This window comes from Neocloeon triangulifer, unplaced genomic scaffold, assembly GCF_031216515.1.
Source record: "Neocloeon triangulifer isolate White Clay Creek 2 clone unplaced genomic scaffold, ASM3121651v1 ptg000001l, whole genome shotgun sequence".
Lineage (NCBI taxonomy): Eukaryota > Metazoa > Arthropoda > Insecta > Ephemeroptera > Baetidae > Neocloeon > Neocloeon triangulifer.
The window spans coordinates 991,301-1,019,138 of NW_026775544.1; the positions used below are offsets into that span (position 1 = coordinate 991,301).

General features: G+C 37.1%; 8 protein-coding genes across 18 annotated transcripts; 3 read left to right on the top strand and 5 right to left on the bottom strand.

The window, feature by feature from the left end:
• The first annotated feature begins 2 nt into the window (after positions 1–2).
• Positions 3–12,549, top strand: LOC132198180 (calmodulin-lysine N-methyltransferase-like). 5 transcript variants are annotated; one of them, XM_059622081.1, is made up of 6 exons: positions 3–157; positions 10,564–10,636; positions 10,968–11,279; positions 11,331–11,565; positions 11,622–11,820; positions 11,879–12,549. In XM_059622081.1, coding segments are annotated over exons 1-6 (1,032 nt in total). In that variant the 5' UTR covers positions 3–155; the 3' UTR covers positions 12,090–12,549. The 5 variants fall into 5 exon arrangements, with proteins under 5 accessions (XP_059478064.1, XP_059478038.1, XP_059478046.1 ...); XM_059622055.1 differs by lacking the exons at positions 10,564–10,636; positions 10,968–11,279; positions 11,331–11,565; positions 11,622–11,820; positions 11,879–12,549 and adding exons at positions 5,700–5,960; positions 7,215–10,522 and having other exon boundaries at positions 34–157; XM_059622063.1 differs by lacking the exons at positions 3–157; positions 10,564–10,636; positions 10,968–11,279; ... (1 more) ...; positions 11,622–11,820; positions 11,879–12,549 and adding exons at positions 170–643; positions 5,700–5,960; positions 7,215–10,522.
• LOC132198233 (N6-adenosine-methyltransferase TMT1A-like) lies at positions 5,412–22,964 on the bottom strand. Of its 2 annotated transcripts, XM_059622139.1 has the most exons (6): positions 22,639–22,939; positions 22,422–22,582; positions 20,918–21,171; positions 20,752–20,837; positions 19,931–20,364; positions 5,412–6,003 (listed from the first exon to the last, which is right to left on the bottom strand). In XM_059622139.1, the coding sequence occupies exons 1-5, from the start codon at positions 22,842–22,844 to the stop codon at positions 20,196–20,198; spliced, it is 876 nt and encodes a 291-aa protein (XP_059478122.1). In that variant the 5' UTR covers positions 22,845–22,939; the 3' UTR covers positions 5,412–6,003; positions 19,931–20,195. The 2 variants fall into 2 exon arrangements, with proteins under 2 accessions (XP_059478122.1, XP_059478133.1); XM_059622150.1 differs by lacking the exon at positions 5,412–6,003 and having other exon boundaries at positions 20,323–20,364; positions 20,752–20,850; positions 22,639–22,964.
• Positions 12,121–13,549, bottom strand: LOC132198240 (dysbindin protein homolog). The gene is made up of 6 exons (XM_059622163.1): positions 13,383–13,549; positions 13,061–13,220; positions 12,870–13,002; positions 12,653–12,808; positions 12,461–12,601; positions 12,121–12,374 (listed from the first exon to the last, which is right to left on the bottom strand). Exons 1-6 carry the CDS (start codon positions 13,436–13,438, stop codon positions 12,184–12,186), a joined length of 837 nt encoding a protein of 278 aa, XP_059478146.1. The 5' UTR covers positions 13,439–13,549; the 3' UTR covers positions 12,121–12,183.
• On the top strand, positions 13,568–16,421 carry LOC132198174 (phenylalanine--tRNA ligase, mitochondrial). Its single transcript, XM_059622032.1, has 7 exons — positions 13,568–14,248; positions 14,308–14,464; positions 14,529–14,660; positions 14,720–14,880; positions 14,981–15,103; positions 15,311–15,480; positions 16,117–16,421. Exons 1-6 carry the CDS (start codon positions 13,691–13,693, stop codon positions 15,476–15,478), a joined length of 1,299 nt encoding a protein of 432 aa, XP_059478015.1. The 5' UTR covers positions 13,568–13,690; the 3' UTR covers positions 15,479–15,480; positions 16,117–16,421.
• On the bottom strand, positions 15,483–16,954 carry LOC132198249 (post-GPI attachment to proteins factor 2). 2 transcript variants are annotated; one of them, XM_059622184.1, is made up of 5 exons: positions 16,505–16,954; positions 16,131–16,377; positions 15,833–16,048; positions 15,628–15,769; positions 15,486–15,558 (listed from the first exon to the last, which is right to left on the bottom strand). In XM_059622184.1, the coding sequence occupies exons 1-4, from the start codon at positions 16,721–16,723 to the stop codon at positions 15,645–15,647; spliced, it is 807 nt and encodes a 268-aa protein (XP_059478167.1). In that variant the 5' UTR covers positions 16,724–16,954; the 3' UTR covers positions 15,486–15,558; positions 15,628–15,644. The 2 variants fall into 2 exon arrangements, with proteins under 2 accessions (XP_059478158.1, XP_059478167.1); XM_059622175.1 differs by having other exon boundaries at positions 15,483–15,769; positions 16,505–16,922.
• LOC132198270 (DNA-directed RNA polymerase II subunit RPB9) lies at positions 17,126–18,157 on the top strand. Its single transcript, XM_059622210.1, has 2 exons — positions 17,126–17,366; positions 17,431–18,157. Exons 1-2 carry the CDS (start codon positions 17,238–17,240, stop codon positions 17,707–17,709), a joined length of 408 nt encoding a protein of 135 aa, XP_059478193.1. The 5' UTR covers positions 17,126–17,237; the 3' UTR covers positions 17,710–18,157.
• Positions 18,178–19,852, bottom strand: LOC132198261 (N6-adenosine-methyltransferase TMT1A-like). The gene is made up of 5 exons (XM_059622198.1): positions 19,453–19,852; positions 19,243–19,403; positions 18,927–19,180; positions 18,468–18,553; positions 18,178–18,412 (listed from the first exon to the last, which is right to left on the bottom strand). The coding sequence occupies exons 1-5, from the start codon at positions 19,566–19,568 to the stop codon at positions 18,241–18,243; spliced, it is 789 nt and encodes a 262-aa protein (XP_059478181.1). The 5' UTR covers positions 19,569–19,852; the 3' UTR covers positions 18,178–18,240.
• Positions 22,965–23,347: 383 nt separating the features above from the next.
• On the bottom strand, positions 23,348–27,532 carry LOC132198206 (N6-adenosine-methyltransferase TMT1A-like). Of its 5 annotated transcripts, none has more exons than XM_059622110.1 (7): positions 27,324–27,532; positions 27,107–27,267; positions 26,322–26,563; positions 26,181–26,266; positions 24,705–24,840; positions 24,155–24,437; positions 23,348–24,051 (listed from the first exon to the last, which is right to left on the bottom strand). In XM_059622110.1, the coding sequence occupies exons 1-6, from the start codon at positions 27,410–27,412 to the stop codon at positions 24,288–24,290; spliced, it is 864 nt and encodes a 287-aa protein (XP_059478093.1). In that variant the 5' UTR covers positions 27,413–27,532; the 3' UTR covers positions 23,348–24,051; positions 24,155–24,287. The 5 variants fall into 5 exon arrangements, with proteins under 5 accessions (XP_059478093.1, XP_059478083.1, XP_059478076.1 ...); XM_059622100.1 differs by having other exon boundaries at positions 23,350–24,051; positions 24,109–24,437; positions 26,322–26,575; positions 27,324–27,528; XM_059622093.1 differs by having other exon boundaries at positions 23,352–24,051; positions 26,322–26,575; positions 27,324–27,528.
• Between the last annotated feature and the right edge of the window lie 306 nt (positions 27,533–27,838).

Consider the following 27,838-nt stretch of genomic DNA (forward strand, 5'->3'; position numbering starts at 1 on the left):
GAGCGAATCGGCGCGCTCTGATTGGTTGCTTTCCTAGGCCCAGCTGGTGCGACTTTGATGGCGTCGGCGAAGGAGCCCTGAAGACCTGCCGGAGGAACTCCACCTTTGAACTTTGCCCGTTCTCCATACCCCACGGGACCGAACGACCTGTCAAAATGTAAGTCGAAAACTTGTTTCTCTTGGCCTTTGAAATTCGGGCGCGAAAACTCAAAAGTTTGCGAAAACCGAGTGCGGGAACTTTTGTTGGCCGCCGTTGCCGGGAATGCGAGTGAAAAGTAAACAATGCGGCGGCGGCCTGATGGGTTTCAATCGAGCGTGATCGAGGTTAAATTTAGCCCTAGATTTCGTGCTAAATTTGCTCCCGTAATCAAGAAGAATCAATCCGAACGAAAGCTTAAATCTTGGACCTTAGTGGCGAGTGTCATGTCACCACCTCTGTTTCTCGCGGTCAGATCAGATTGATTGTCAATGCGCAAGCAAAGCCGAGCAGTGCTCAACCCCTTCTTCCGCGGCCACTGCTCTTCTTCGGCGTGAAACCGACTTCTGACTAACTGACCGGCACACACACCTCTGCAATGCAGTAGCGAAAAGTGAATGGCGAATTGTCCTGCACTGGCCAAGTGTGATTTCTACTGCTTCGTAGGTACGTCGCGAAATATATAATTATATTTTTATCCCTGCATTTTCGCGGTTTCAGCCCATTTACTTTTTATTACGTTCGAGCTCATTAATATTCAAGCGCCTGATAATTTATTTGGATTTTTTCGTGACGGTTTTTTTGGGCGCTAATTGGCGTCTGCTCGTTAAGTCGCGTTCGTCGTCAACCCTTTTTCTCCGAACAATATATTATGCAATTAAGAGGCAAAAGGTAATTAGTGGAAATGACAAACCATTAGGGACAGGTTAAAAATAAATAATGAGCGCGCCAGAAAATGGACCGACAAGAACACGGTGCTCTGCTGCTTTTGGTACGCTTCGGAAACCTTTCTTTCAGAGACTTGATTAATCAAAATTAATTAATTCGGTCAGCAGCTACTTTTCTTGAACCCAAGTAGCTTGTTTTGTAAAGTTCCATCTAAGATTAAATCACTTAAAAACGATGCCTTTAGGGGATATAGATATATTTCTGAAACTTTCTATACTTGCTCCTCTCATAAATTAAAGCTTGTCAATCAATTGCGAGGCCAAAAAGTATATAAATAATAAAAATAAAATTTTCACGCAGGATTTAAAAAAAAAAATAATAATAATAATAATATCGGCATCACAAAATTTCCATTTCTGGTTGTACTATACTCCACATCATCATACAATCTTCTTTGATGAAATTTTTTTCATCTTTCAACAGACAATAATATTCCAATTTGAAATCGGCAATTTTTTTGAACCTATATGGAGAGCAGTCATTGATAATCAAGAAATTTTTTAAATTATTATTGTAATTAATTTTTGTTTGTCTTGCTTCAAAGCAAATTGAAAAGAAAATTGGGAAGTAATTACACTAACTGTCAAATAAAACTTGGTAGATTAAAAAACTTTGAAAGTTGCAAACGTTTGCGGTCTCATCAGAAACCAAAAGGAAATGCCCTCCAGCAACAAACTAAAAAATATCCGGCCAGCGTTAATTTTTTAATGTTTCCTATATTTGTTGCAAAATGAGTGAGGTTTTAGTAGTTTGAAGAGCACACATGGCATTCAATTTCTCCCAAATCTCAGACAGATTAAAACCATTGTCCTATAAAATTTCTGATTTTCAAAATTTTTAATGCGTAGGTTATCGCTTCATTACCTTGCAGAAAGTTCATATTTTTTTCCATTTTAAGAATAATTACACTTTTCTCCATTCAACATAACTTATTTCCTATTGTTGTGATAATGATTAGAACCTTTTTTGTTCTTATTTTTAGAAACTTTTAACTACGGCAGTCCAGAAAATTAAAACTGTCTATGTTCACAACGTTCACAATTCAAAATTTAAAGATGTGATTAAATTGTTGAAAATTTTTTCTTCCAACTTCGAGGACGAAAAGAAATATTTCTGTGAACAAGAATTATTATTTGGAGCGAAGATTAATTAAAATTTGTATACAAGAACTGTTGCTGAAGAAAGAGCTTTGTTTAGGCAAGTGTTTGTCGGGCGCACGCGATTTGGAGCGGTGCAGCATCGGTCGGTCGGTATTTATTTATTTTCTGGGCACGCGGCGCACGGGCCGATTTGGCAGGGTTTGCTCTTGTTGGTTCGCGGCCGCGCCGTCCGACGACCGACCAGTGTCAGACATGACATTTACCAATATGCCACACTAAGTTAGGCATTATTCCAAATTAGTCCGCCGCTTTTGTGGTTACATCAGAGGGACGTGTCAGTCCGTCAATCGGACTCGGACGCTGCAAGGGTCGGAAACTCGTCGTCGCTGCCCCATGCAGACTGCGGACGGCCCTTCGCACTCGCCGCCGGTAAGATTGATTCGACCGCGTTTAATTGGGCCTGCCCGCGCGCAATTTGGCACCACGCGTTTCGACCATCATTTATTTATCCGTCGCCGCGCGCGCCCACCACGATTTACTGCCCCCTTTGTTTCCCTTTTCGCGCAGCCTTTCAAACACACTCCTCACCATTGCAGTTCAAACAAACTCGTGCGAGGAAATGTGTTTCCCTTTCGCGAAAGAGCATTACTTGCGGTTAGTATAAGTTTAGTTGAAACTTCTTATTTCCCACTTGCAATCACAGCAAGTCTTGAAATTCCGATCGTAATAATTATTTTTTTACTCCAAATCACTTTTGATCTTTCGCCAAAGATTGATAGATTTTTTGTCGCAGAAGGAACCTTGGTGACTAAAAGTTTCACAGTTATTTTTAATCAAGGCAATGCAATTTTTTTTCCTGCAAATATTTATTAGAGAAAAAATCTGCTGTGTCCGAATATTAATTTTGTGAATTATAATAAAATGGAAAACAATAGATTTTTCATTTCATTAAATTATCAACGCATGAAAACTTTGCTCATTCAAACTAGCCTATAATTTTTCTTTGATTCTTGTATTTTTTAATCGTCTGGTCAAAAATATAATTAATCTTTATTCCATAATTTTATCATAATTAGCTATTTCAAGTTTTTCTTATAATTTGCGTCGATTTTTTTATGTCTAAGTTTTTATTTCAACTGTAGTCCAATCAAATTAAACAGTATTGTTAATTTTGGTTAAATCTTATTTTAAATTTTCGTCTTTCAGTTAACAGTCCACAGATTAAAATTGAGGGAAATTCTTTTGAGAAACCCTCATTTATTATTTTTATTTGCCCACTTATCCGATAATACCAAAGGATAACATTAAAATATTCACTAATTTGAATCTTCATTTTTTTTATTGAATTTAGTTAATAAGTTTCCTAGCTGTCAGAAAAGAAAATCATGAAATTACTAAAACAAAAAATACTAATAATTACTCAAAATCGATCAAGCTTATCCCTTAATGCTTCTTTTAATAATTGTTAGCCTTTTTTGTGGAAAAAAGCTTCATGAAATTCGGTCTTCATTGCCTTGAAGATGTCTTATTGTCACTTTAATTGCCAGGCAATTATCCAATAATTTTCATGGCTAGTAATTTTATGCTCATGACAAATAAAACAAAATATCCAAAATAGGTATTTCAATTATAGACTCTAGTGGCCAGGCAAACGCGGTTATGGGAAACCGCGTTTCGCGATAGAACGCCATAAATTTAAGAAGCCAGCAACAACAAAAAACAGCTATAAAACTTTCTAATCTTTTTTTTTCGATTTCTCGTACAAGTTTATAGCTGGAATTTTTTATTAAAGATTTCAAATCTTAAGTCTAGGCAAGACGAATCTTTAAAGTAAAACTTCAATTAGATTTTTTTTCTTCTAAGGTCGGATTTTTGCACGCAAATATCTTTTGTGGTGAGTTTGCAGCTAACACAACAATAGTTCGCACAGTTTATTATTTTCTTTATAGCCGGATGCATAAAATCTTTCTTATGCGACGGCGTTGAAATTTTTAAGCCGGCCATTGATGAGGACAAGCGCCTTTATCGCCAGATTAGCGCCATAAAGGTCTATTTCTGTCCGGCTTTGAGGTTATTCAATACCCTTGTGTGTTTATCGCGCACACCGGCTAAAAAATAAGCGGGGCTTCCCTTTGTTTAAAAAAATCTTGTCTCGCCCGTGTGTATTTCTCGGAACAAAATTTCAACTGAAAGTACAAATTTAACGTGGAAATCGATGTGAGAGCGATGGACTCGAAAGATAAATTCGCTCCCCACAAGCGCAATTTCAGCTGATTTGAGATAAGTTCGGGTGGTTGCATGTGTGATTTCGCTCTCTTTTGTCCCCGCTATTCAAAACTAACAATAAAAGCCCTTTGAAGTTTCTTTTTTGGTCTCATTGCATTTTCATTTATCAAGTTCAGTGCAACTTCAAAAGGCGCCTCTCGTGCATCAAATTATATGCTCGTTCCAATTTTCCGATTTGTGTTTTGTGCGCCTCACGTGCCGGCCAATTCACGGGATTGTATTGGAAACGCCGGCTTTTCCACACATAAATATTTTGCCCTTCTCATATCGCCGCCCGCACGCGATCCCGACGTTTTTCGGTGGCCGCTCGATGCGCGATTAACATGATGTATATTATTATGCGCGGTCTGAGCATCAATCATTTCACAACAGGACGCACGAAAGTCGAGGAAAATGCCATCAGTTCTTGAAATACATGGGAACTTTCAGGCGCAGCGAGATTAACTTGTCACATAATGTTTTATATGCAATCGTTTCCATAAAAGCTGAAATAAACATTCACCACGACATTCCAATTTTAACAAATTTATCTCATATAATTATCCGTAACAAATAATGCATTATCTTAGAATTATGTATTCTGTCAGTTTGTTACTAACATATATTTTTGCTGCCAAAGTTAGTAATCTTGTTTCTGTAATTTTGAGGTCAGTTTTTTTTAACATTAAAAAATGAAAAGTGTTTTGTCAAAATCATTTCTAGAAAAATTTTAACTTTCTAATTTAGTTTATTATGGGTATAAATATTTTATACTGCAATTCACTAGCTTGATTATCTAAGTTATCTATTTATTAGCTAAATTCTGAAAAAATTTTGCTTTATAAAAAAACTCCAATGATGTTTTTAAAAAGGCATTTTCAGGTGTACAAAGTATTATAATTTCTCTAATAATTCCTCAAAATTTGACATTCGTCATTCTTTTTTTTTGCCATATAATTTACCGTTGTTTGCTTTTATGATTTGTGATTACCAAATTAATGGACGGAGCAAACTAAGCAGATCAATTGAAAAGGGGGTAGTTTTATCAAATTCCTACAATAGGGGGTAGTTCAGACAATTTAATTTTTAATTTTACATGAAACAAATTTATTTTCCATTCACTACAAAAAAAATGCCGGATGAAAAATGACAGATTCCGATCGAAAATGGCTGGGAAATATATTTTTTCCTTGAATATTAAATTAACAGTCAATGTTATCCTAGAATATTAATTTAATTCCAATGAGCAAGAGAAAAAGATTCAATGCATGACCGCTTTGATATAAATTGAAAAATTGCTTTAGCCAATCAATTGTCAATCAGGATTTGCCCAAAGCGAATTCGCAGTTTCCTTATTGTGTCGTCGCTGCCAGTGAGCGAGTTGTTTGTGCAAAGTTGGCTCGTTTCAGGTGCTAAGCATGTCCGGATCGCTGGTCGCCCTGGGCACCGACGACATCGGCCAGGCGCGCCACGAGGCGGCCCGCCAGCGGTGGCGGCTCCTGGCTGAGGCGCTCAAGCGCGGCGCCTCTCACGACGGCGCCGACTCCTGCATGGGGGTCTCTTTCGGGCTGGTGCGGTGCTCGCCCACCCCTGAGGACGGCTGGTTCTTGTACTCCGCGCAGGGCTTCGAGGTGCTCGTCTGCCACGTCAGCGAGGCCGTCTCCCCAAAGGTGCGCTTTCAAGCTCGTTTTCATGTCGTTGCTTTCGTCCGTTCTTTGGAAAAGAAAAGATATTATTTTTATGCTTTTCATGTGCCGCATCAAACCAATGATTTGTTTTGTATTTTGCAAGGAATTCAGACAAAATATTTAATTTTTAGCCCAATCCTGAAAATAATTCTACAGTGTTTTTTTTTAACTAAATTTTTGATATTATTTTATGTGTTTTCTGTGTTTTTATAATTTTTAAATATATTGGTTTTTCCCTTTTGCATTCAATAGTCTTAAAAAAAACGATTTCTCCTGCTCTGTACAGAACTTGTCTGCATGATCCAGATTTTCATTCCTTTACATTTCCTCCAATTTCTACATTGTTAATCAACTTCGTTCACATGCACCTTCATTAATATGTTTCCTTCATCTGATGGTTTTTCTTCCACAAAAGAATTCTTCAAGTGCTACAAAATTTCGAAATGTAATTTAGTATAAAAATTTGCTTAATTTTGAACTTACTGCTTGATAAAAATTATTTTCTTGATACAAGTATTAATTTAATTTATTTTTCAATTTAATATTTTATGATTTGTGTCAAATACCTTTCAAAATATGAGAAGAGAAGAAATATTTCCTGGAAAAAATCTAATATGATCTTTATTTTGTTTGCACTTTATTAAATTACGGAGAAGCAGAGACGTAATTTCTGCAATAGCTCAATTTTGTAAGCGCAAAACTACGAGTCAATTGTGGTCATTCAACTACGATTAAATAACCCCCAAGCCGAGTTCTAAAAAAATATGAGCCATTAAAAACGATATAAAAAATCAATAAATGAAATTGAAACATAAATAATCAATTAACTTAAACTTATAAAAATGAGATTGCACACAATACTGTTAAAAATAATAATATCAAAACTAATCAATTTGAAAAAAAAAAAACTGAAGAACAAAAATCCAGAGAAGAAAATTTTTAATTAATTGAAAAAAGGTTTTATTCTCGTTCAAAACAATAAAAAAAAAAACGGTCTGGATTGTTAAGTTTTAATAAATGTTTCAGTGGATTTGGATTTGATGAGCAAGAAAACAATTTGAATAAAAAGAACTCGTGTTGTTTTCAAGCTGATTTTGAATTTTTTTTTCTTTGCATTTCAGTAAACGTTTAATATTTCTGATAGAATACATTTTTCAACAAGGTTAGAACCCTTTTTTCATTTCATCATAAATTTTGGTTTAATGACGAGATGGATTGTGCTTTGTGGTCCCGCAGGCACTTGCTGGGTTCAACAACACGGGCAACGTGCGCGTGTGGTCGTCGGAGGAGGTGCTGACACACTACTGCCTGCGCCAGGGTCCGGCCCTTTTCGCAGGGCGCCGCGTCATCGAGCTGGGCGGCGGCATGACGTGTCTGGCGGGGCTGATGGTGGCCAAGGCGGTCGCGCCGGCGCACGTGCACCTGACGGACGGCAACACTGCGGCCATGGCCAACGTCAAGCGCATCGTGGCGCAGAACGAGCTGCGCACCGACGTGGCGTGCAGCGTGCTCAGGTGGCACGAGGTCAAGGTCACCGCGGCGGCGGCGACCTACGACTTTGTGCTGTGCGCCGACTGCCTCTTCTTCGACGAAGCGCGACCCGCGCTGGCGCAGGCCATCGACCTCCTGCTCAAGCCTGGCGGCTCGGCCCTGGTGATGGCGCCGGCCAGGGGCGGCACCTTCAACCTTTTCGTGCAGGAGGCCGCGCGCAAAGGGCTCAGGTACTCTATCGCCAGGCGCTACGACGACGCCGTCTGGGCCAGTCACGAGGCCCTGGCACAGGCCCACCTTCAGGGAGGCCCCTTTTACGACGAGGACCTCCACTACCCGCTGCTGCTGGTGCTCACGAAACCCAGCTGAATGGCCCCCTCTTTAAAGGATGGAATTCAAATTTTGGCAGGTGTTCCAAAAATCTAAAATTTTCCAATTTTTCTACTCGGAAAGGACCTATAGAATTAAAGAAGAACCATTTAACAATAAACTATTTAAAATCAAAACAATTTACTAGTTACTAGTATTAAATTATTAATTGATTAAAATATTTTCTTTATTAATTATATTTTGCTTGAAACATTGAAACCTACAGTGACCAATTTTAATCAAATTTTCATGCAGATAATGAGAAACTGTTGGTAAAATCCACTACCAAAAACTTAAAAGTCATTTGAAAACTGCTGGGAGGAACAATGCAAAAAGTAAAAGGGTTGGATTGTAAATTCATTTTTTCTTCTGAAAGAAAATCAACAAATAAGGCCTTAACCCTCTCCCTTAAATATGATAGAGGATTTTAGCTCAATTCCCTTGAATATTATCAAAGTTGATAGTTGATACTGAAACAAGTTTTTTTCTCGGATAATTGTTATAAAAGTTTTTTTTCTTATAAGGTGTTTATTGTATCTTTTAAGCGAATTTCATCCTTTAAACTGGGAGGGCAATCTTTGCGCTTCTCTCCTGTTCTTATTTGAACAAAGGCCATAGCTATCATAGTAAACGGGCAAAAGCAAATTTTCACACAAATGTTCTCAAATAATTTCCAAATAACGTGAAAATGTTGTCAAAATATGGTGTTCAATTTACTATTTATAATTCTATTTTAAACTGCTTTGATGTTTCTAGCGTACACATCTTGATGAATCTCATAATTATACACTTGATTTTTCTCAATATATATATTTTAAAATTTTTACATGCTTAGGTTAAAACGATTCCTCAATTCCTGTAAAAGCGACCAGTATTTATGTCTCTCCCCTGTATTAAGTATTATATTTGTCAATTCCATGTAATGTCATTCCTTCATACTCTGCCTCTTTCGGTGTAGTTTTTTATCGATTCTCATTCAATTATTGTCTTGCTCGGTGTAATTTTCTCGTCGATGACTTGAAATTCCTAATAATCTGTCGTCTCTTCCGCCACAAATATTTATAAAAATGCTTCCTTCAAATTAGCTTTTAACTTATATCAGCGGATTACGTTTTTTTGTTTTTTAATACAGCTATCACGCTTTTGCTAATTCTCTTTGCCAACGTCGCATCTCAACTCAAAAAAAGCCTATTTGAAAATCAACATTTCTTTTTGTAAACCATGGATTTAGTTAATTCACTTGGCTTTGTTTCTCTTCAGTTTTGGAGTGTTAGATTTTTTTATGCCCCACTTTTAATGTTCTTGTTTATGAAATCTTATTTAATTATTTTGTACTCAAAAAAGTGGCCACTTAAATTGAGTAAAATAATGTGTTCCCTAAAAAAAATTGCCAAGGTCTCAGACCATTTTTTTCCAAAGTAAATTTCTTATTCATTTTGCATGATTTTGCAATACCTTTCTCTCTCTCCCAAGTCCTTTTCTATATCTATACTCTACTCAGTATGAATTAGTTCTTGTTAGATTCGTATATTAGTCCTCCAAGAGGCAAAAATTGCACTTGAAATCGCTTTGAAGTATAGTTGGTTAGAGATTTCGTCGAATCGGAAGGGTTGAGCGCCGGACGACGGCGGAAGGCGAGATTATACTTAATTCTATTTTAGTAGAATGCTGAGTGCTGTATTATATGGCTGTGATGTTTTACAAACACTCGACGCGTATATACATGAGGCAGACAGACATTTTTGTTCAAGTTAGCGCGTAAACAGTGCCCCCGAAATGCCATAATATTTGAAACGCCGAGAGCGGGGCTGAATCTCATTCGGACACATTCGCTGTTTAGCATCCCAGCTTCGATTCCTCGACAATTGTTTGTCTGCGCAAAAGACACGCTTAGGCTTTGCTTAAAAACATGCGCAACTCCGTGTTTAGGTTAAAAATAAATTATTAAATTGCACACGGAGGAAAGTTGTATAAAAAAATTGCTCATTTAATTTTACAGAGGTAGAGATTCTAGCGGACCGACTGATCCTAGATCAATAAATTTGTATACTGCGTGCCTTTGGATGCGTAAGTGTTGTCGGCGGCACATAAATTTAGACGCATTGTAAATTATCGCCATTCGACTAATATCTGCGTTTTTGGGGAAATGCACAATGCAGGTGAAATTAAATTTCTGTTGAAGAAAATGCCAAAAATAAAATTGTTAAGCATTTTTATAAATGCTCATCGAATTTATAAGAATATAAATGAAATCAAGAAGGCATGCCGTCCTGCAGGTTTAAGATTGTTAGTCGGAATGGAACAATAACATAATGCAAAACGCACTCTTGATCACATGAACATTTATGTGTATTTTTCTCTTGACGTTGGATAAAAAAAATTTAGAAAGCTAGACACGTTGTACTCAAATAAGAATATTATGTATGCTGAATAAAATTATTGTACTCATGCCTCCTCAATTGTATCAATTTACATAAGGTGTTACTGTGCCTGTTATACTGTATTTAGAACAATACATACTAGGTTGTTGTTACTGATGAACCCTTGTTTTATGAATTCTGACCCATTCTAAAATTAAGAAAGAAAGAAAAATGAACAATCTTTTCATAAGGCCAAGAGAAAGAATATAAAAATAGATTTGAGCTTTCAAGATTGATGAGGTGAGGGGACTTGTTTTGTTTTCTTTGGCAAAGCGCATCTTTCTTCATCCTAATTTTGTTTTCAGGGCTGATTATTGGAAATCGACCGAGAAGAAGTTCTGCGACTTCTGCAAATGCTGGATCGCGAATAACAGAGCTGTAAGTATTTTTAGACTTTTTTCTAAACAACGAACAATTTTTTTTTAATATGTGTTGAAGACTAAGCTAAAAAAAATTATTAATTTTCATTATTTCTTATTCGTTGTGAGATAAAATAATGTAAATTTGATATATTTGGGAAATTTGATTTTTTTTAAGTTAGAATAGACTAAATTGCATAATAAAAACACCAAATAAATCACCTTCTAAAAACTTGATCTATAGGAAAATTTTCACAAAATTATTTGCTTTAAGAAAAAGACTAAAACTCACTCAGAATTAAAAAAATTCATTTCTGGGGATCGTTTTGAAAACTTGAGAAATATTTCAGAGCATCGATTTTCATGAAAAAGGTAAAAGACACATTGGAAATGTGGAGAAGAAAATCAAGGACATTGGCAGGAAGAGCCAAAAGGACCAAAAAGCCAAAGACTATGAGGCGCGTCAGGTTAAGATGATGGAGCAGAATGCGATGAAGTCGTACATGAACGACGTTTACCTGAAAGCCGACTACTCTTCGCAGTTTGTGGAGTTGCCAGAGGACTATGCGCCGGCCGAAGGGGTTGCTGGACCGTCTGCAATGCCCACTGTGCAGACCCAGGCCGACCTCCAGGCGGAGGCCAAAAAGAAAATAAAAGAACAGGTTTGATCATAAAATCATACATACTTTGCTTTTTAATAAAATTTTCATCAGGCTGAAATGAAAAAAATGCAAATTCAAGCTGAAAAAGATGCCATGGAGGCTGCGGCCAAAAGGGCCGAGTCTTACAAACCACTGGTCAAACTGGGTCCAGGAGCAACGTCGACCGAAGTTCTTGGCACAGAGAAACTTCGTCCAAAGAATTACAGGTTCCAAAAGAAACTTCCAAACTGGTATGAAGCAAAAACTGAGGAGGGAGTTTCTTATTACTGGAACATCATCACAAAAGGTTAAATTCGTTGCTCCTTTTTTTCATTAATCTTAATAAATTTATTTCAATTTCAGCCACAACCTATGAAAAACCAGAGGACGGATTTGTCTCTCTGGAACTGCAGGAGAGAAACAAGAAAGAGGACGAGGAGAAGCTGAAGAAAAAAGAGCAGCAGTGGCAAATTATGAAAAATCCGCTTAAAAATCCACTACCTGAATGTGAAAAACCTAATCCTTACGGTGCTTGGACAGAGGTCAAGTCAGCGGAAGAGACGTAATTCATCAAAATCTTTAAAATTTATTTAAAAGAAGTAAATTTTCTTCTTGAGCAGAGAACAAGTGGACCTGCAGCTGCCGCACAACAACCGATTTCAGCCTGTGTTGCCTGTTTTTACTGAAGAGGAAATTCCCGAAATCAAGTTCAAGGAGAAAGTTGTCAAATCAACTGCAACTGCTGGGTCAAGTTCAGAGCCAGTTGCATTCAAGAAAAGAAAAATTCAAAATTTTAGGGGTCGACAAAGAAATGATGATGATGATGATTAGGTTACTTTTATATAATAAAACTAACGATAAGCTCAATGTGAAAATATTTTAATGATTTTGTTTGTTAAAAATTGCAGCAATATCATAGCAAAACCTAATCATCCGAGGGGGGTGATGGATTTTCGAGATTTGTCTGGGCACTTTTGGGTGCAGCGGCAAAATCGATATTGGTGTCGCTGTCATTGTCAACATCTCGCAAAAACTCGTCCAGTGCAGATTCGTCTGCATCAAGATCAACCTCTTCCAATGATACTTCTTTTTCAAATTGACCTCGGACTTCTAATTCTAAAAGAAAATAAAATTTTAACTGTTAAAAAATATAGAATTCCTTTGAAAAAACATATATTAATTGCTAAGTACATTTAACTTACTTGGAATGTGCCCAGATTTCTTAAACTCGGTCATATCTTCTGAGAAAACCTTTTGAAACGCTGCTTGTCTTTCCATCAAAACCTTTTTTTGTTGCTCATCATGTTGCTTTAACTTTTCCGAGTAATCTTGTTCGAGTTTTTCTGAGAGAAAAATTTAAGACTCACGATTTAGAGTAAAATATAAAATCCTACTTCTACAGTCTTCGAGCTCAGCTAATTTCTTTTCTTTGTACATAGCAAGCTGAAATCTGTGTTCTAGTTGCTCTTCTTGCAAAGCTTGGGTCTCAACCAAGTCTTCAAACGCTAGTAGAGAGTGCTCAACGTCCTCAAAAGTGTGTTTCAGATTGTCTGATAAAAGAAATATTTTAAGTATGATTTATGGAATGCTACTTAAATATGCAACACTTACTAACGTCATCCATGAGATCTTGAACTCTAATAATTAAATTAGGAACCTCATTCAAAACTTTGCAGAGATTGCCTATGTCCGTCCATTGCTTAGAAACACTTTTGTGGAGGCCTTCGATGAGTTGGTCCACCACCTAGCAAGTATCATTTTAATTTTAAATAACAGTTTTAAAATGATTTTATATTATTGACCTCTGCGTTTTTAGCATTTTCTTCAGAAATCTCATGAAGCTCTTTCCAGTCTGTTTGGTATTTGTCTAATAACTCGGCGCCAGCATTTAAGTTAATCTTATTTCGGCTTGGAGAGCTCTTACTTTTCCGGGGCACCTCACTCACAGTCAGCAAACGGAAACTGAAAAGGCAGGCATATATTATTTTCACCTCTGTTTCCAGAAAAGCATTTGAAAATTTAATAAATAGAGATTTTACAAAGTATTGATAAAATTGCCACATTGACATTATTTTTTGAAATGTCAAATTTTGGGAGGCTGTTATACTTCAAAACTGGACAAACCTAGCCGATATTCCTTCTTGCACGTTTTGGAGTTTGTCTCTGATGCTGCCAAACATGACTACTTCTTTTTTAATTGAATTAATCAACCCAAAATATTGTAAATTTTGGAGCTGGAAAATTAAAATGTCACAAAGTTGGTTCCATGTTTTCACAACTCACAACATGCCACGCCCCCTTTTCTCAGCTGCTGTGACTGGCTGCTGACCGGCAACCCTGCTCAACTTTTTTTAACATTTTTAAGGCAGGCGTCAGTCGCCTGGGGCCTAACGGGTTAATTCCACCCCTCGAAATTCCAATCAGCTTCAAAAATGCTGGAATTGTGTTTGGTCAGATGCTCCAGAGTTCCGAAAGGACTCGCAGGGCAATTCCGAGCATTCACCGTCGCTGTCGATCAACAAGAAAGCATCGAAGTTTGCGGCAGAAAGTTTGCGCGCGACCAATGGACCAACGCCACCCCGAAAATTCTGTCGCACGTCGGTCGCAACCTCCACCTGCAGGAGAAGCACCCTCTTGGCCTGCTGAAGACTAGAATCGTGAACCACTTTTACTCGCAGTACATTAGCCGCACGGGGAATCCAATTTTCTCCGTTTTTGATCGGCTAAGTCCAGTTGTAACTGTGGAACAGAATTTCGACAGCCTTCTGGTGCCGAAGGACCACATCAGTCGGTCGAAGAGCGACTGCTACTACCTGGACGCGGGACACTTGCTCAGGGGACACACGACTGCTCACCAGGCCGACCTCATCAAATCGGGACTTGATGCTTACCTGACTGTCGGAGACGTTTATCGAAGGGACGAGATCGACTCCAGCCACTACCCTGTTTTCCACCAGTTGGACGCAGCCAGACTTTACTCAAAACATGAAGTAATCTTTGTGTTAAAAAATTTTAAGTATTTCATATTTTAAATAAAATGAAATTTCAGATTTACAAGCAAGAAGATCTGAGAGGAATTCGCTTGTTTGAAAACGGAGAGGAAACACCAGAAAAGCAGGATGTGCACACTTTGGACACAGCCCTATTCTTACAAAATGACCTCAAAGTTTGCCTCGAAAGACTGGCCAGAAATTTATTTGGCGAAGGTATGTTAATTTAAAAAAAATTATATAGATGTAATAATAACAAGGAATAATTAATAATTTTTAGAGGTTGATATGCGGTGGGTCGATTCCTTTTTTCCCTTCACACATCCTTCCTTTGAGCTGGAAGTTCACCACAACGGGAAGTGGATAGAGCTCTTGGGTTGCGGAGTGACAAAACAGGAAATTTTGGCCAACTGTAAATATTTAAAGAAAATCACCTTTTCAGTTTTGTTTTAAATCGATTTTTTTTAACAGGTGGAATCACCGACAAAGTTGGGTGGGCTTTTGGTTTGGGGCTCGAGCGTCTGGCCATGTGCCTTTATCAAATTCCAGACATCCGACTGTTTTGGAGCAAAGACTCTGGCTTTGTGAACCAGTTTCGAAACGCTACTCCTACCTCAAAAGTTATTTATAAAGTAAGTTTCTTCTCTATTTCAATTTTTATTCCAACTGAGAAGAATAAGTTATAATTAAAGTGTAAACATAAAGCAAGATTTCAATTAAAACAATTTGCAGACAGTAAGCGTGTACCCTCAGTGTACAAACGATGTGAGCTTTTGGCTCCCAGAGGAGACTGAATTTTCACCTAATGACTTCTACGACCTCGTAAGAGATGTTGGAGGTGATATTATTGAGCAGGTGAGTTTTACAATTACATTATTAAAAAAAAATGAAGAAAATTTGTGCCCTTTTACTGTATTCAAGATTTTTCTTTTCTTTAAATTTTTTTTATGAAGCTATTTTTATGCAAATAAGATTTTTAAATTTTACCCTTCAGATTTTGATCTTCTTCACTTTGAAAATTCAATAATATTAAAGAAAATGCTAACAAAACCATTGATAAAGGTGACCCTGGTCGATGAATTCACAAACCCTAAGACGAAGAGAACAAGCCATTGTTACAGGATCATCTACAGACACATGGAGAAGACCCTGACAAAGACTGAGGTTAACGAGATTCACGAGGAAATCAAGAGTTTAGCCACCCAGAATTTGGGAATCACACTACGTTAAAAGTAAGCTTAACACTAATACTTTTTTATTTCGTAACAAAAGCGGATGTGTAACAAAATATGTGTGTCTCGTTCAGCCATCTGTGGACATGACATTCATTATTAATCTTAGTCGTGGGGATAAAGATACAGGCGATTGAAAGGTCTTGCCTAAGTTATTGTCTGTGTCAAGTTACATAAGATGGGCAGCCAACATGGAGCACCCGGTCGAACAAATCGTACGAGGCAGTCATGTGGTAGCCCATGTTGGTCACAACCACAATGTACTCAAAAAGCGCAAACAAGGTGTACACTGAAATGTTTTTTTTTATCCCAGTTAGAAAAATGTAACTGTTTAAAATAGGAAAACTTTTACCATATGGTTCACAATAGTTATTGTGCCGAACGAAAAAGTAGCCGGCGATCATAAAGGACGTCACGTTTACGATGAGCAGTTTCACTTTCAAACTCAAAGATCTACCTTCGATATTATTTGTGGGTCTGGACCTTCTTCTAGACAAAAGGTAGCTACTGAGAATCATGTAGAGCTCCGAAGTAGCAATGAATGTAATGAAGCATTTTTCATGGATGGCTGAAACAATTAGAAATATAATCATTAATTTTTTTTGAAAAATCGATTAATCTTTTTTCCTCTTGCAGGTTTGAGGACTTACGGTAATGTTCTGCTGAAGTGAAGAACGTCAAGCCCAATAAAGCAACATTTTCGATGAAGTTTAGTAAACAAGTAAGCCCGGCCAGCCAGAGGATATCTCCGTGCAGCACTTTCCAGAAGTACTCTACATACATCCATACGACAAGGAACCTGGTGGGCGCGTGAAGTGCGATAAAAAACATCCAGACATATTTTTGTGGACTTTCATTGCCAATAGCGGCAGATATGGATGGTAGCCAATTTGAAACCTATGCAAATAAATAAAAATATTATTAGATTTTTAATCGAGCAATTAATTAAAATAATTTTTAATTAAAAATTAAGGCGTAACTTATTGGATGCTAGCAAAAAAAAAAAGAAAATTTGACGTTTCACCTTGCAATGTGTGGAAACGGTGGTTTCGAAGTGAAATAAAACTGACCAGACTATACAAAATATAAATGCCAAGAGGGGCAGAGCAACGGTGATTTTGGCCAGACTCTCAAAGGGCACCATGCAGAAAATGATACTCCGTTGCTTTTGGCGGCCGACGTCCTTTTCGTTCAGCGGCAAGTAGCCGATTTTGGAGAACGGAGATCCTCGGCTCGGAACCATGATTCATCGATGCTGGACAAGAACGTCGGCGGCAGAAGTTATTGTCTGGTCATCGTGTGCACTTCATGCATAGAAATGCAGTCGGAGAAAGTCGATGTTTCAGCAATAAACTTGCATTTTTAATGGAATGGAACGAGTTGAGATTTTGATATGATAAAAAAATAAACAAATTCAAATCGAGTAATGAAAAGAAGATGAGGTTGATTTGATACTTTCCAGTGCGAAATGAAGACAGATAGAATAGAATCGATTAATTATTATTAACTTTGTAGTAAAATATAATTTGTTCTAATATTTGTTGCCTTTGTGAGTTAAAATCAACGCAAAAAACAATTCGTTTTGAAAATCGTTAAAATACTTTCCGCACTCTCCTTTTTGGGCTCAGCTGGAAGCGGCGGCAAATTCGAAACTTTCCAAAGTTCTCCCAAGTCCGACCCCCCACGGCATCCGCACTCGTGGTCTCTTCTTCGGCGTCACATTTCCAGAATATTCAGGGAAATTTTCAGTCGCCGACATGAGCCGCAAACCTTCAACATCTGGTTTCACCGCGTACGACAAGGACGACGGTCCTGCGTACGTGGGCATCATCTTCTGCCCCGAGTGCAACAACATGCTGTACCCCAGGGAGGACAAGGAAAACAAGGTTTGAACAAAACTTTATTTTTTCCCTACGACGCACATCTTATAAAATTGTAATTATTTTTCAGGTGCTTCTTTACGCTTGTCGCAACTGCGAGTACAAACAACTGGCCGAGCGCAGCTGCATCTACGTGAACAAGTTGACGCACGACATCGACGAGATCAAGCACATCAACCCGGACGTGGTGTCCGACCCGACCCTGCCGCGTACCGAGGAGCACCCCTGCCCCAAGTGCATGCAGACCGAGGCTGTTTTCTTCCAGGCCCAGACCAGGAGGGCCGAGGATGAGATGAGGCTGTACTACGTGTGCACCAACCGCAAGTGCCTCAACAGGTGGACCGAGTAACGCCCAAGAAGGAAGGTTGATTCTACAGTTTTGTTCTTGTTCTAAGGTCACGGAAAAATATTTTAATTTAAATGACTGGCATCCAACTTAAAACCAATTCTCAATATCGGAATGAGAATCTTCTTCGATTTTAATTCCTAGTTTTTGCCAAAACAATTTTGTGCTTAGTCTGCAGTCTAATCATACGTCGACTAAATCAGCCGCAAAGTTCCTCTTCTAAACATGTGCTATAATAGTTGCGTTGCCGGCTGAACTTTTGTCTGATTTTTACGATTTTGCTTAACAAACAATTGCCAAACGTGATAAGTATTTTAGAATCAAAAAAAAATTTTAATTCGGAACGAATTTCTTGCATTTCTGTGAATGATGATAATAATAGTGTTATCGACTCGTGGCTGTATTTGCGTAAAATAAGAAATAAACCAAACTGAATACGTTTAAATTTTAACCGACGACTTCTTAATAAAAATCCAATTATTGTTAGTAAAAACGCACTGTAAGAAAAATAGATTTATTTTTGAAGCATAAAAATTATTTCGTTGCCACTCCAGCAATGTGGTGCTTGATCAGTTTGAAAACAACCATTTTGTCCGTGTAAATATCCATGCGGGCTAGTTTCACGTCTGCAAAGCCCGCAGCTTTGATTTCAAAGTCGGTTTTTTTGTCAAGTCTGCATCCGTTTCCACATAAGGCAGGCCAAATACTAAAAAAAAGAGTAATCTTAATTATTAACTTTTACAACTTTCATTTTTTCTTACCCTGAGATCGACAGAAACTTTTGAATTGAGCAAAGGGTTGTTCCTTCCTGCGCCATCACATGCTCCAGGAAGTAAAATTTACCACCCTAAAATATAAATACATTTTAGAATGGAGGAGACATTCATAATGCAAAACAAGGTTTTTTTTAAATGAAAACAGCCAGAAGTTGTTTTTGCTAGGGCGAAAAAAAATTGAAGCAAAACCGTTAGAAAATAAGTGTAATAAAAAAGCTGATAATCCTATCAATTTTTTATAAATTTCCTTACTATTTTTTCATATTATAAAAAATTATATATTTATATTATTATTTAAATTGTTTTATTTGTTGAGAATTTTACAAGGACTTCATTTTCACAATTTATTTTTGAAAATTAAATAAATTTTTTAAATCAAATAAGTCTGGAAAATAAAATCATTATTATTTGCTATTGTTTACTATTTAAGAAAAAAAAAATTACCGGTGCCAAGACTCGTTTGACCTCTGTCAGCACCGCTCTGACGTCATCGATGGAGCAGAGGACGATGGTTGAAACGACCACGTCCACACTGTCCGAAGAGATTTGCTTCATATTTTCAGCCGAGCAGTACACCATTTTCTCGAGGTGTAGATGATTGTGCTTTTTTAGATTATCTTTCAAGAGCGGTCCATAAAACTCGTTGCGATCCACCATGACCAGGTGAGCGCCCTTTGGGAAATACTGCAGGTTGGCCCCTGAAGCCAAACCAAAAAGGTGTGAAAATAAACTCTAAATAAATTTTCGCGGTCAAGGTCACCATTGCCGCTTCCGATTTCAAGGATTCGAATGAGTCCCTTGTTTTTCAGGTCCCAGTCCGCTGACTTGATTTCACTCAGGGAAGCGAACAGCTTTTTCTTGACTGGCCCCGCAGGCACGTTGTAAATCTCGGCAAATTGCGATTCCCCTTTTGCGAAAAGTCTTAAATTTAAAATTAATTATTTAATTTTTAGAGATTTAAATTCACTACTTGTCTCGGTATCTTCGGAGGTAGCCGCGCGTCAAGTAGAAGATCAAGAGCAGCAGCAGAAAAATTCCTCCGAATGTCGACACCCATTCTTTCATTCGGACGTCGAGTTGGGACATTGTGTTCAATCGCTCTCTCGCGCGCCACTGGCACTCCGTTAGAATGTTTCGCAATCGTTCGTTCCTATGTGTACTTGAATGAAACGTCGTTGCCGTGATTCATTTTCGCAAAGAGCCATCTCGCGGCCGCTGCATCCCACGTAGTAAAAAATTAAAAAAATAAAAAATACTCTAAATTTGTCTCCAATCGTTAAATATTTGCTTAGGTCCACCTGTTATTCTGCACTTGCTTCACCCGAACCCATTTCGAGTGATAATATTTACTCCTCTTTATCTTATCAGCAAAGTATTAAGGTTTCTGCCTATCTCTACCCTAATTACGAGAGTGCAAATTAAACTTAATATAATAATTTTTAACTGACCGTTCGGCTCGGGCAGACGTTTCTCAGATGCTGTGGTTTAAAATGCGACCATCGAAATGAGCCCAACTGGACAAATAAAGAGCATTTCAACGTGTGGAGCGCATTCGCCGCTGCTATGCCCTTTGACGAATTGATCTCCCGATACCAAGGTCACGACCTTGACTCTCTCTTTTGTTCTCCGTAGCAGCTGGATTATGATAAAACGTGTTTAGGAATTTTTACTTGTGTTTATTTCATTTTTATAAATTTTATATATAAAAATTTTTCATTTGGTGGCGACAAGACACATTTGCTTGGACACGATTCTAAAAACAAAGTGTGCACTTCGCGGCAGATCAAAAGTCGTCGACTCCACTGCTGAAAAGCCAGCTTCTCTGACAGAGCACTCATAATCCCTGGTCAATCGAAAACCGTCAAATAAATAGGGCCAAATCCTAGCACAGAAAATATTAAACTAATTAAAATAGTTAAAAGTAAAAGAAAATTTGGAGTAATTCCACTTTTATTTCTAACAATAATAAAATAAATAATTAAAGATTAGAAAGAAAAAATGTTTAAATTTATACGAGTTTTTTTCCGTTTTACTTATAAAATGAATAAAGTTTAGGAATTTTCCCATTTTTCTATTCTTTCATAATTTATTTTATAATATTGATCTTACTAATAAATAAATTATTAGAGAAATATTTCAAAATTTTCTTCTATGCTATTCTTTTAATAACATCTTCATTTTGGAATAAAAGTTTAATTTTTTTCTTTTTTATATTATGAAAGTTTGACGTCAACTTTTTACTATCATTATTCTATAAAAAGAGTGTTACCCTGAATTTGTGAGTATCCACTGAAGAGCAAAGGTGAAGCTTAACTTGTCCGCAGGCTGCGGTTCGATCATGTAAAACTTTCCTCCCTGAAATCAAGAGCTATTATTTATTGAAAGACGCACTTCTTTGCTTGTGTTTGACTGAAGTTGTCAAAATTGAGAATTACTGGTGCCAACACCCGCAGGATTTCGGCCAGCACTTGCCGCTCGTCGTTTGTGCAGCAGAGGACATTGGTTGACACGACCGCGTCCACACTTTGGTCCGTGATCTCGCACATGTCTTGGGCGCACGAGTAAACAATGCGCTCCAGAAATAGCCGCGGGTACTTTTTCACGTTTTCCAGCAGTCGCTCCTCGAAGCTTGATGAGCAATCGACCATAACGAGACTCGCGCCGTCCGGGTAGTACCTCAAATTCGTGCCTGCAAACCAAAATAGCGGCACCGCGCGAATCAAAACAAAGCGAAACATCACAATCAGAAACATCCAAACAGTTAAATTCACTGCTACGTTTATTTTTTGCAACAGAATTCAGTGGAAAATTATTTTTAATTTAATCACCGCAACAGATTGCTAACTCAGCAAACAAAATACGTTTTTTTCTTAAGGTCATCTCCAGCACTAATAATTATTCCAGCGTCCCATCATTGCCAATGTAATAATTATATTAATTAGGCTGACTTGTAATTAAAACATAATTATTTATAATGACGATTGATAGATATTGTAAGAAGATCAAAATAAGCAATTTTTTCAAGCTTGTAAAATGTTTTAATAATAACTTATAAAAAAATCCAATTTCATCTGCGAAGACGCTATTTAGATTTGGTATTTTTAGTGTTTCTAGAGTTCATAGTTTATACACATTTATAACGTCAGTAATTTTAAAGATTTTCTTAATTATTGGTGTTGAAGCATGAATAGGAATATCATTTACAAGTTTATCTTCATGAAGAAAAATTATAAGTTTTAATCTTTCAACATTTGAAGGCAAAGTTGGGAGATAAACATTTAATTACCCATATTCAATAAAAATTCATTAAAAAATTTTAACAGTAAATAAAAAAAAATATATAAAAATAACAATATGGGTAATTATTTATTCTTTTTATATTAAAAAACTTATATTAAATATAAATAGTTTTAATTGAAAAACCAACATATATTAAATTAAACATGTTTCTTGTTTAATTTAAAATTTAAACTATACAAATTGCAAATATAGATTTAAATTCTCTAATCGGTGGTATAAATTTACTCAAATAATAAAGAGATCGTCAAAATATCAATTTGCTATAATTTGTGATGCTATATAACCTCTTACTACACATAGAGTAACAAATTGAAATTGAAATTTTCGTATTTTATTGAAAATTTTGGGCCAACATAATATATTTCGCTAACAAATAAGATTTTGTTATTAAATGTTCATTAATTCATTAAATAAATACAACGTCGGTTTACAGTTGAATAAGTTACAAAATCTAATAATAGATTTTAATTATGCCTCAAATATTTATGTATATTTTTTTTAATAATTTTATTTTCAGTAATTTCCGTTCGTTCTCATGAATATTATGACTTATGAAATATTTTTCTTGTACGAGTTGTGGACGGTTCAAAACTTCTCTCTTTCTTAAAATCATAAAATTGATGGAGCCAAATTTCTTACCCGCTCCGCATCCGATCTCCAAAATCCTGATCGACTTTTTCAATCTGAGTTGGTCATCGTTAGACACCGCTTCGGCCAGTGGCGCCAAAAACGTCCTCTTCTTCTCGTCCAAAACCGCGTTCCACACAACCCGCAGTTCGCCCACAAACTCCGAGTACCACCTTTAGAGTAAAACATACAATTTTATCTCCCGAGGAGAATTAATAATTAATCACACCTCCGGCGCCACTTGCGCAACTTGTCGCTGAAGACGACGGTGTAGGCGAGCGGCACGAGGACGACGAGCGCCATCAGGCCGTTCAGCAGCGGCCAGTCGTCCATGACTGAGCGTCCGGCGGACTGAGCCACTCTCGGCAGTCTGCACTTTGTCTTTCGAGCGGCCGCGCTGACTAACAGGAAAGGCAAATAATAGTTTGGCCCCATTATGCATTTATGCCGGTGCGCGTCGATCTTCGCGCGACTCTATTATCTTAATGGAACAACTTTATTGCGCGAGAGAACGTTTATAGGAAGCGAAAGCATGTGCGGTTATTTCCACTAATACGAACGACCCTGTCCATCTCAAGTGCTTCTATTTTGACTCGGTTATATCTCATACATGTAGTACGGGTGCCGGAAGGTGGGAGGCACCGCGGAGCTTTCCGCACCTTCCGGCACCCGTCACGTGCAAGGTGCAAAGTGCACTTGCAGGCGAGCACTCTCACTCTCGCAGCTCCCTCGCCGCCTCTGGTCTTGTTCGGCGACGTACAATTTTATTTTAAGGGTGAAGGGAAGGAAAGTGAAATTTAAAAAAAATTATATAAAAAAAGAAATAGATTTTGCAAATAAAAATATGTGTGTAATAAATTCTGCAACATCCTAACTGCCAATTAACCGTTATAATTTTAAGAAAAAAACTTTTCAGTGAGATTAAAGTATTCATTTATTCTTGATTCAAAAGCAAAACAATATGCATTGGATATTTCAAAATGACAAACAAGAGATAATTATTCAGAGAAGCTCGACTGTTTACCAGATACATATAAGTTATAAATAGTACAAAACCATAATTATTATGATGGGCAAAATGAAATGGAATTGTATTTTGAGTTAAAGACTTGAGCTAATTATCAATTTAAATTCAAGTAAACTGGCTATACTTTAAAATGTAACAAGCTGCTTTTCATTTTAAAAATTCAATTAACATAGCAAAACATTGACAATATAATAAAAAAATTTGCTTAAAACATCATATTATGAAGCTATTACTAAAGAACAATTTATCACAAAACATATCACCGCAATACAATTTTTCAAAGACATACTCATATACACGACACACGTTCTACAGAATCCTTTTGTATAGGACGGTTGAGACTTTTGCACTCACATTGGAAAGAGCCTCTAAATGCCCTTCAGGGCTGTCCATCTGGTTCCAGACATCTGCATTCGTGTACTTCGACACGATCCAGGCTAGATTCACATCTTCCTCGACCGATGTGACAACAACTACCGATCGCAAGAAGTTACAGTTGTTGATTCGCAGCTTCAGAGGAAACGTCTGATCACTGTCTGCCGAAGAAAAACACGAAGTGATGAATCCATTTGGGTTCACAATTTCCACCTTCATTAGATTGCCGGCACATCTTGACTGTGACAAAAAAAAATAAAAATAAAATTTGTTTTAAGTTTTAAAGTAAGCAGCTACCTTTGGACATTTGTCCTTTAGATTTGTTGATACACATAGTACACACCTGAATTCTCTTAGAGTCCTGATGGTGAACTTGGCCTTCTCAGCCCCGAGGACCTTCAGAAGTTGTCTGCCGAGCGCAGATTAAAAGCGCAGACACTCTTCTTGAGCGCAAAAGTTGTTGATGGACACAACAGTTAAGGCCTTCCACATCTGCTGCTGTCTGCAGACGGCGGCTGATGGCAGCAGACGGCAGCGGCTCTTTCGAGCTCATGCGAGCAAAGCCGATCGCGGCAGACACACCAGCAATTATGTGGTGGGGGGCCTGGTGCCTTTTTGTTGCGTTGCTTAAAATTTTTAAATTGGCTACCAAATATTCCCCAGAAATAAAATTTATTTAGCAAACAAAAATGCACATGGAAAATATCATTATTGAAAATTTACTTTTATGCAATTACAATGTGTTTTAAGCGGTAAAATTTCAATATCCAGAATAATAATTGTTTAGAGATTTATATTATTATTTTTTTTTTTTATTATTTCAGAGCGTCCAGTATTCAATTATTTTATATATGTATTTATTTTGTAGCGATGCCTGCAAGTTGTGACCTTACAAAGTAGAAGATGCAGACCATTTTGTGGTGAAAAATATCGACAGGTTGCAGATCTAATGTTGTGAAACCAGCGTTCTTCACGAGTTTGTCCAGTTCCTTGTTGAGGATGCAACCGCAAAAGACAGACGGCCAAAGTCTAAAATAAAATTTAAAAGCATGAACTGTAGCTGGAATGTTAGTTTGCAATTTGGGCACAATAGACTACCAGCTTTGACACCCTTCCCTATTAATCTAAATTAATTTCCCAAATTCAACTTTTCTTTTGTAAATGACAATGTGAATATAAGTAAAAATAAATATGGTGATTGGTGATTTGAATTTAAATTCGGTTTTTCCTCGATTTTTTTTTTTTTAGTTTTCATTGTTTCAGAAAAAACAATATACTGCTCTACATGTTTCGGCTGCGAAAAATTTTTTACAACAATTAGTATAAAAATAAATCTTTTTTCAAAAATTATTTTTCTTTCAAATTGACAATTTTCTGTGAAAATAATTTTTGAAAAAAGATTTATTTTTGTACTTATTGTTGTCAAAATGTTTTCACACCTCATGAATTATGGCTGCAGCCCGCAGTCGAAACATGTAGAGCAGGATCTTGTTTTTCCTTAAACAATAAAAACTCACAAAACTCATCGAGGAAGAGCCAAATTTAAATTCAAATCACCATGAATCAACCCTCGATTGTGAACTTCTACTATAAAAATCAACAATTTTAAATTTGGAAGGATAAATATGTTTTAATGGGTTCCTTTTTACTTTCTCTGTTTTTAGAGTCTTGAATGCAAAAAAAAAAAAATGAAGGCAGCTGGGCATTAATGCATCGCATAGCACGTTTATTTTCCTTGGGTTAACTTTCAAGAGCGCGGCAATCTTTCCTAGAATATCAAATAAACTTCAAAGATTCCCAAGTAGCGCGGGCTCGTCCGCGTATTTCGGGGCGGGTGGTCGAAAGTAAGCCCCTGCTTGGTATGTGCGGCGTAGTTTTCAGCCCTCATACTTTAGATCCGCGCGGTGTGTATTATGGAGTTAGTTATACCATATACTACATATAAGCAGAGAACGAGGGAATTAGTTGTCAGGGGTGTCTTTCTCTTTCTCTGGTAAGCGGCGAGTCATAAAATGAAATAAAGCAGCGACTAACGAGAACTTGTAGGACCGCGGGTCGCCAAATGTTGACAAAAAAACTGAGGAATTAATAATTTTAGAAGAATTTTAAACGGGCAATGATGTAATTACCAATTTTTTAGTTACACATTAATATTAATACATTCTGATCAAAATTTATTGTTTGACATTTATTTTGTTATTATTTAATTGTCTAAAATGAATTAAAGTTTCTGAAAGATGCAAAATCGATGAGATTTCATACTATTTTCTAACATTTGCGGATCGTGAAACTTGTTGTTATTAAGTTTCCTTGTCTTTTCTAATTTATAATTTTTCCGACAAAATTTGGTACCCCCGAGTAGGACTTACCGAGACGCGCTCAAAAACCACTGCAGCGCACGTAGCACGCTTCCCCGCTCAGCAGCTACGTGTTCGAGAAAAATGAACTTGCCGCCCTGCGAGCGAGAGGATTGAATTAATTAATTAAAGAGAGATACGAACGAAACTCACGGGCACCAGCACGCGCCGCACCTCGGCCAGGGCGGCGGCCACGTCGTCCACCGAGCACAGCACCAGGGTGCACACGACCGCGTCCACGCTCTCGTCACGCACGCTGCTCATCTCCTCCACTTTGCCCAAGACAAAGCGCTCCAACTTTAAGCTGGGGTGCTTCTGCAGGTTTCGTTCCAACAGTGGGCGGAATGATTCATTCGGGTCCAGCATTATCAGGTGGCTGCCCTTGGGAAGGTGCTCTAAATTTGCACCTTATTAGATTAATTGAATTAATATAATATAATATAATTTGCAACTATAATTTCCTTTCTACGTTTTTAACATTTGATGTTCTTTGAAATACACTGAGGCGCATTTTAAAATTCAAAGTTCAATGTTATTTCGTCGAAAACGTATAATAAAATAAAAGTATAGACCCGGCGTAGACATAAAATTTAAATAATTAAATCAATGAAAATTTATCTATTGGTCCTTTCTGCATACACAAATATTTAAGAAAATGTTTAAAGATAGAAATTGTCCTTGATCAATTTTGTCATAAAACATTAAATGCAATCTCCCATTCAAAGAAATACAAATAAATTTAATGGGGACAAAAAAATTCATATGGATAAATTTTATGATATGATTTATGATTTTTCTGTCATTTTCATTTAAAATTATCTCTACAAATAAAAATTTTGCAAGTATGAGCGATTATTTAAATATAAATTGTCTCATTTTTAGTATAATTCTTACACAATTTTGTTTCAAATATAACAGCAATAATAAAATAAGCTCACCAGACCCACACCCAACTTCCAAAATTCTGAGTTTTCCCTCCTTCTGCAGTTGCGGATCTTTCGATTTGATTTTCCTCAGCTCGGCAAACAAGCGTTCCTTGTGGACTTTTGCCGCTGTGTTGTACAAGGCCATGAACCGGTTGATGAAGTCGGCAAATTTCCTTTCGGGAGACGAATTTAATAATAGACATGATTATTTTCATCGCAAATATAATACTTCTCTTTGTAAACAAATATTTGATTCTTGAATAAGAAGCCCAGCCCAAAGAGCACCACGCAAACTGTGGCGAAAGTAAAGAAGCACATCCTTAGTTTTTGAAAAGTTAAATTTTCTGCTCCGATCCTAACACACTCTTGCTGACAAGCGCAAGAGCACAACAACTATCCAGACGGAGAATGAAAAGAGAGAAATTGGTCCGAGATTGGACCATGAACTTATTTGCATAACAACTTTTAATGCTCTTGATGGAGACTTCGAGATGTTAAACTCTGATTTTTTTTTTATCTCAAACGAGATATTAAATATAATCATCAAACCGACAGAAATTTGAAATTGGAAAACTGAGTTAAGTACATTTAAATATAAAACTTATTTTAGAATAAATGAAATTTTTATCGACCCGAGAATAATTAAGCATAGATTGATCATTTTTTTACTTGAAGTTTAATTTTTTTTTAAATTCCTATACCTTTACTAGAGACGTGTGGCGCAACAAAAACAAAACAAGATAG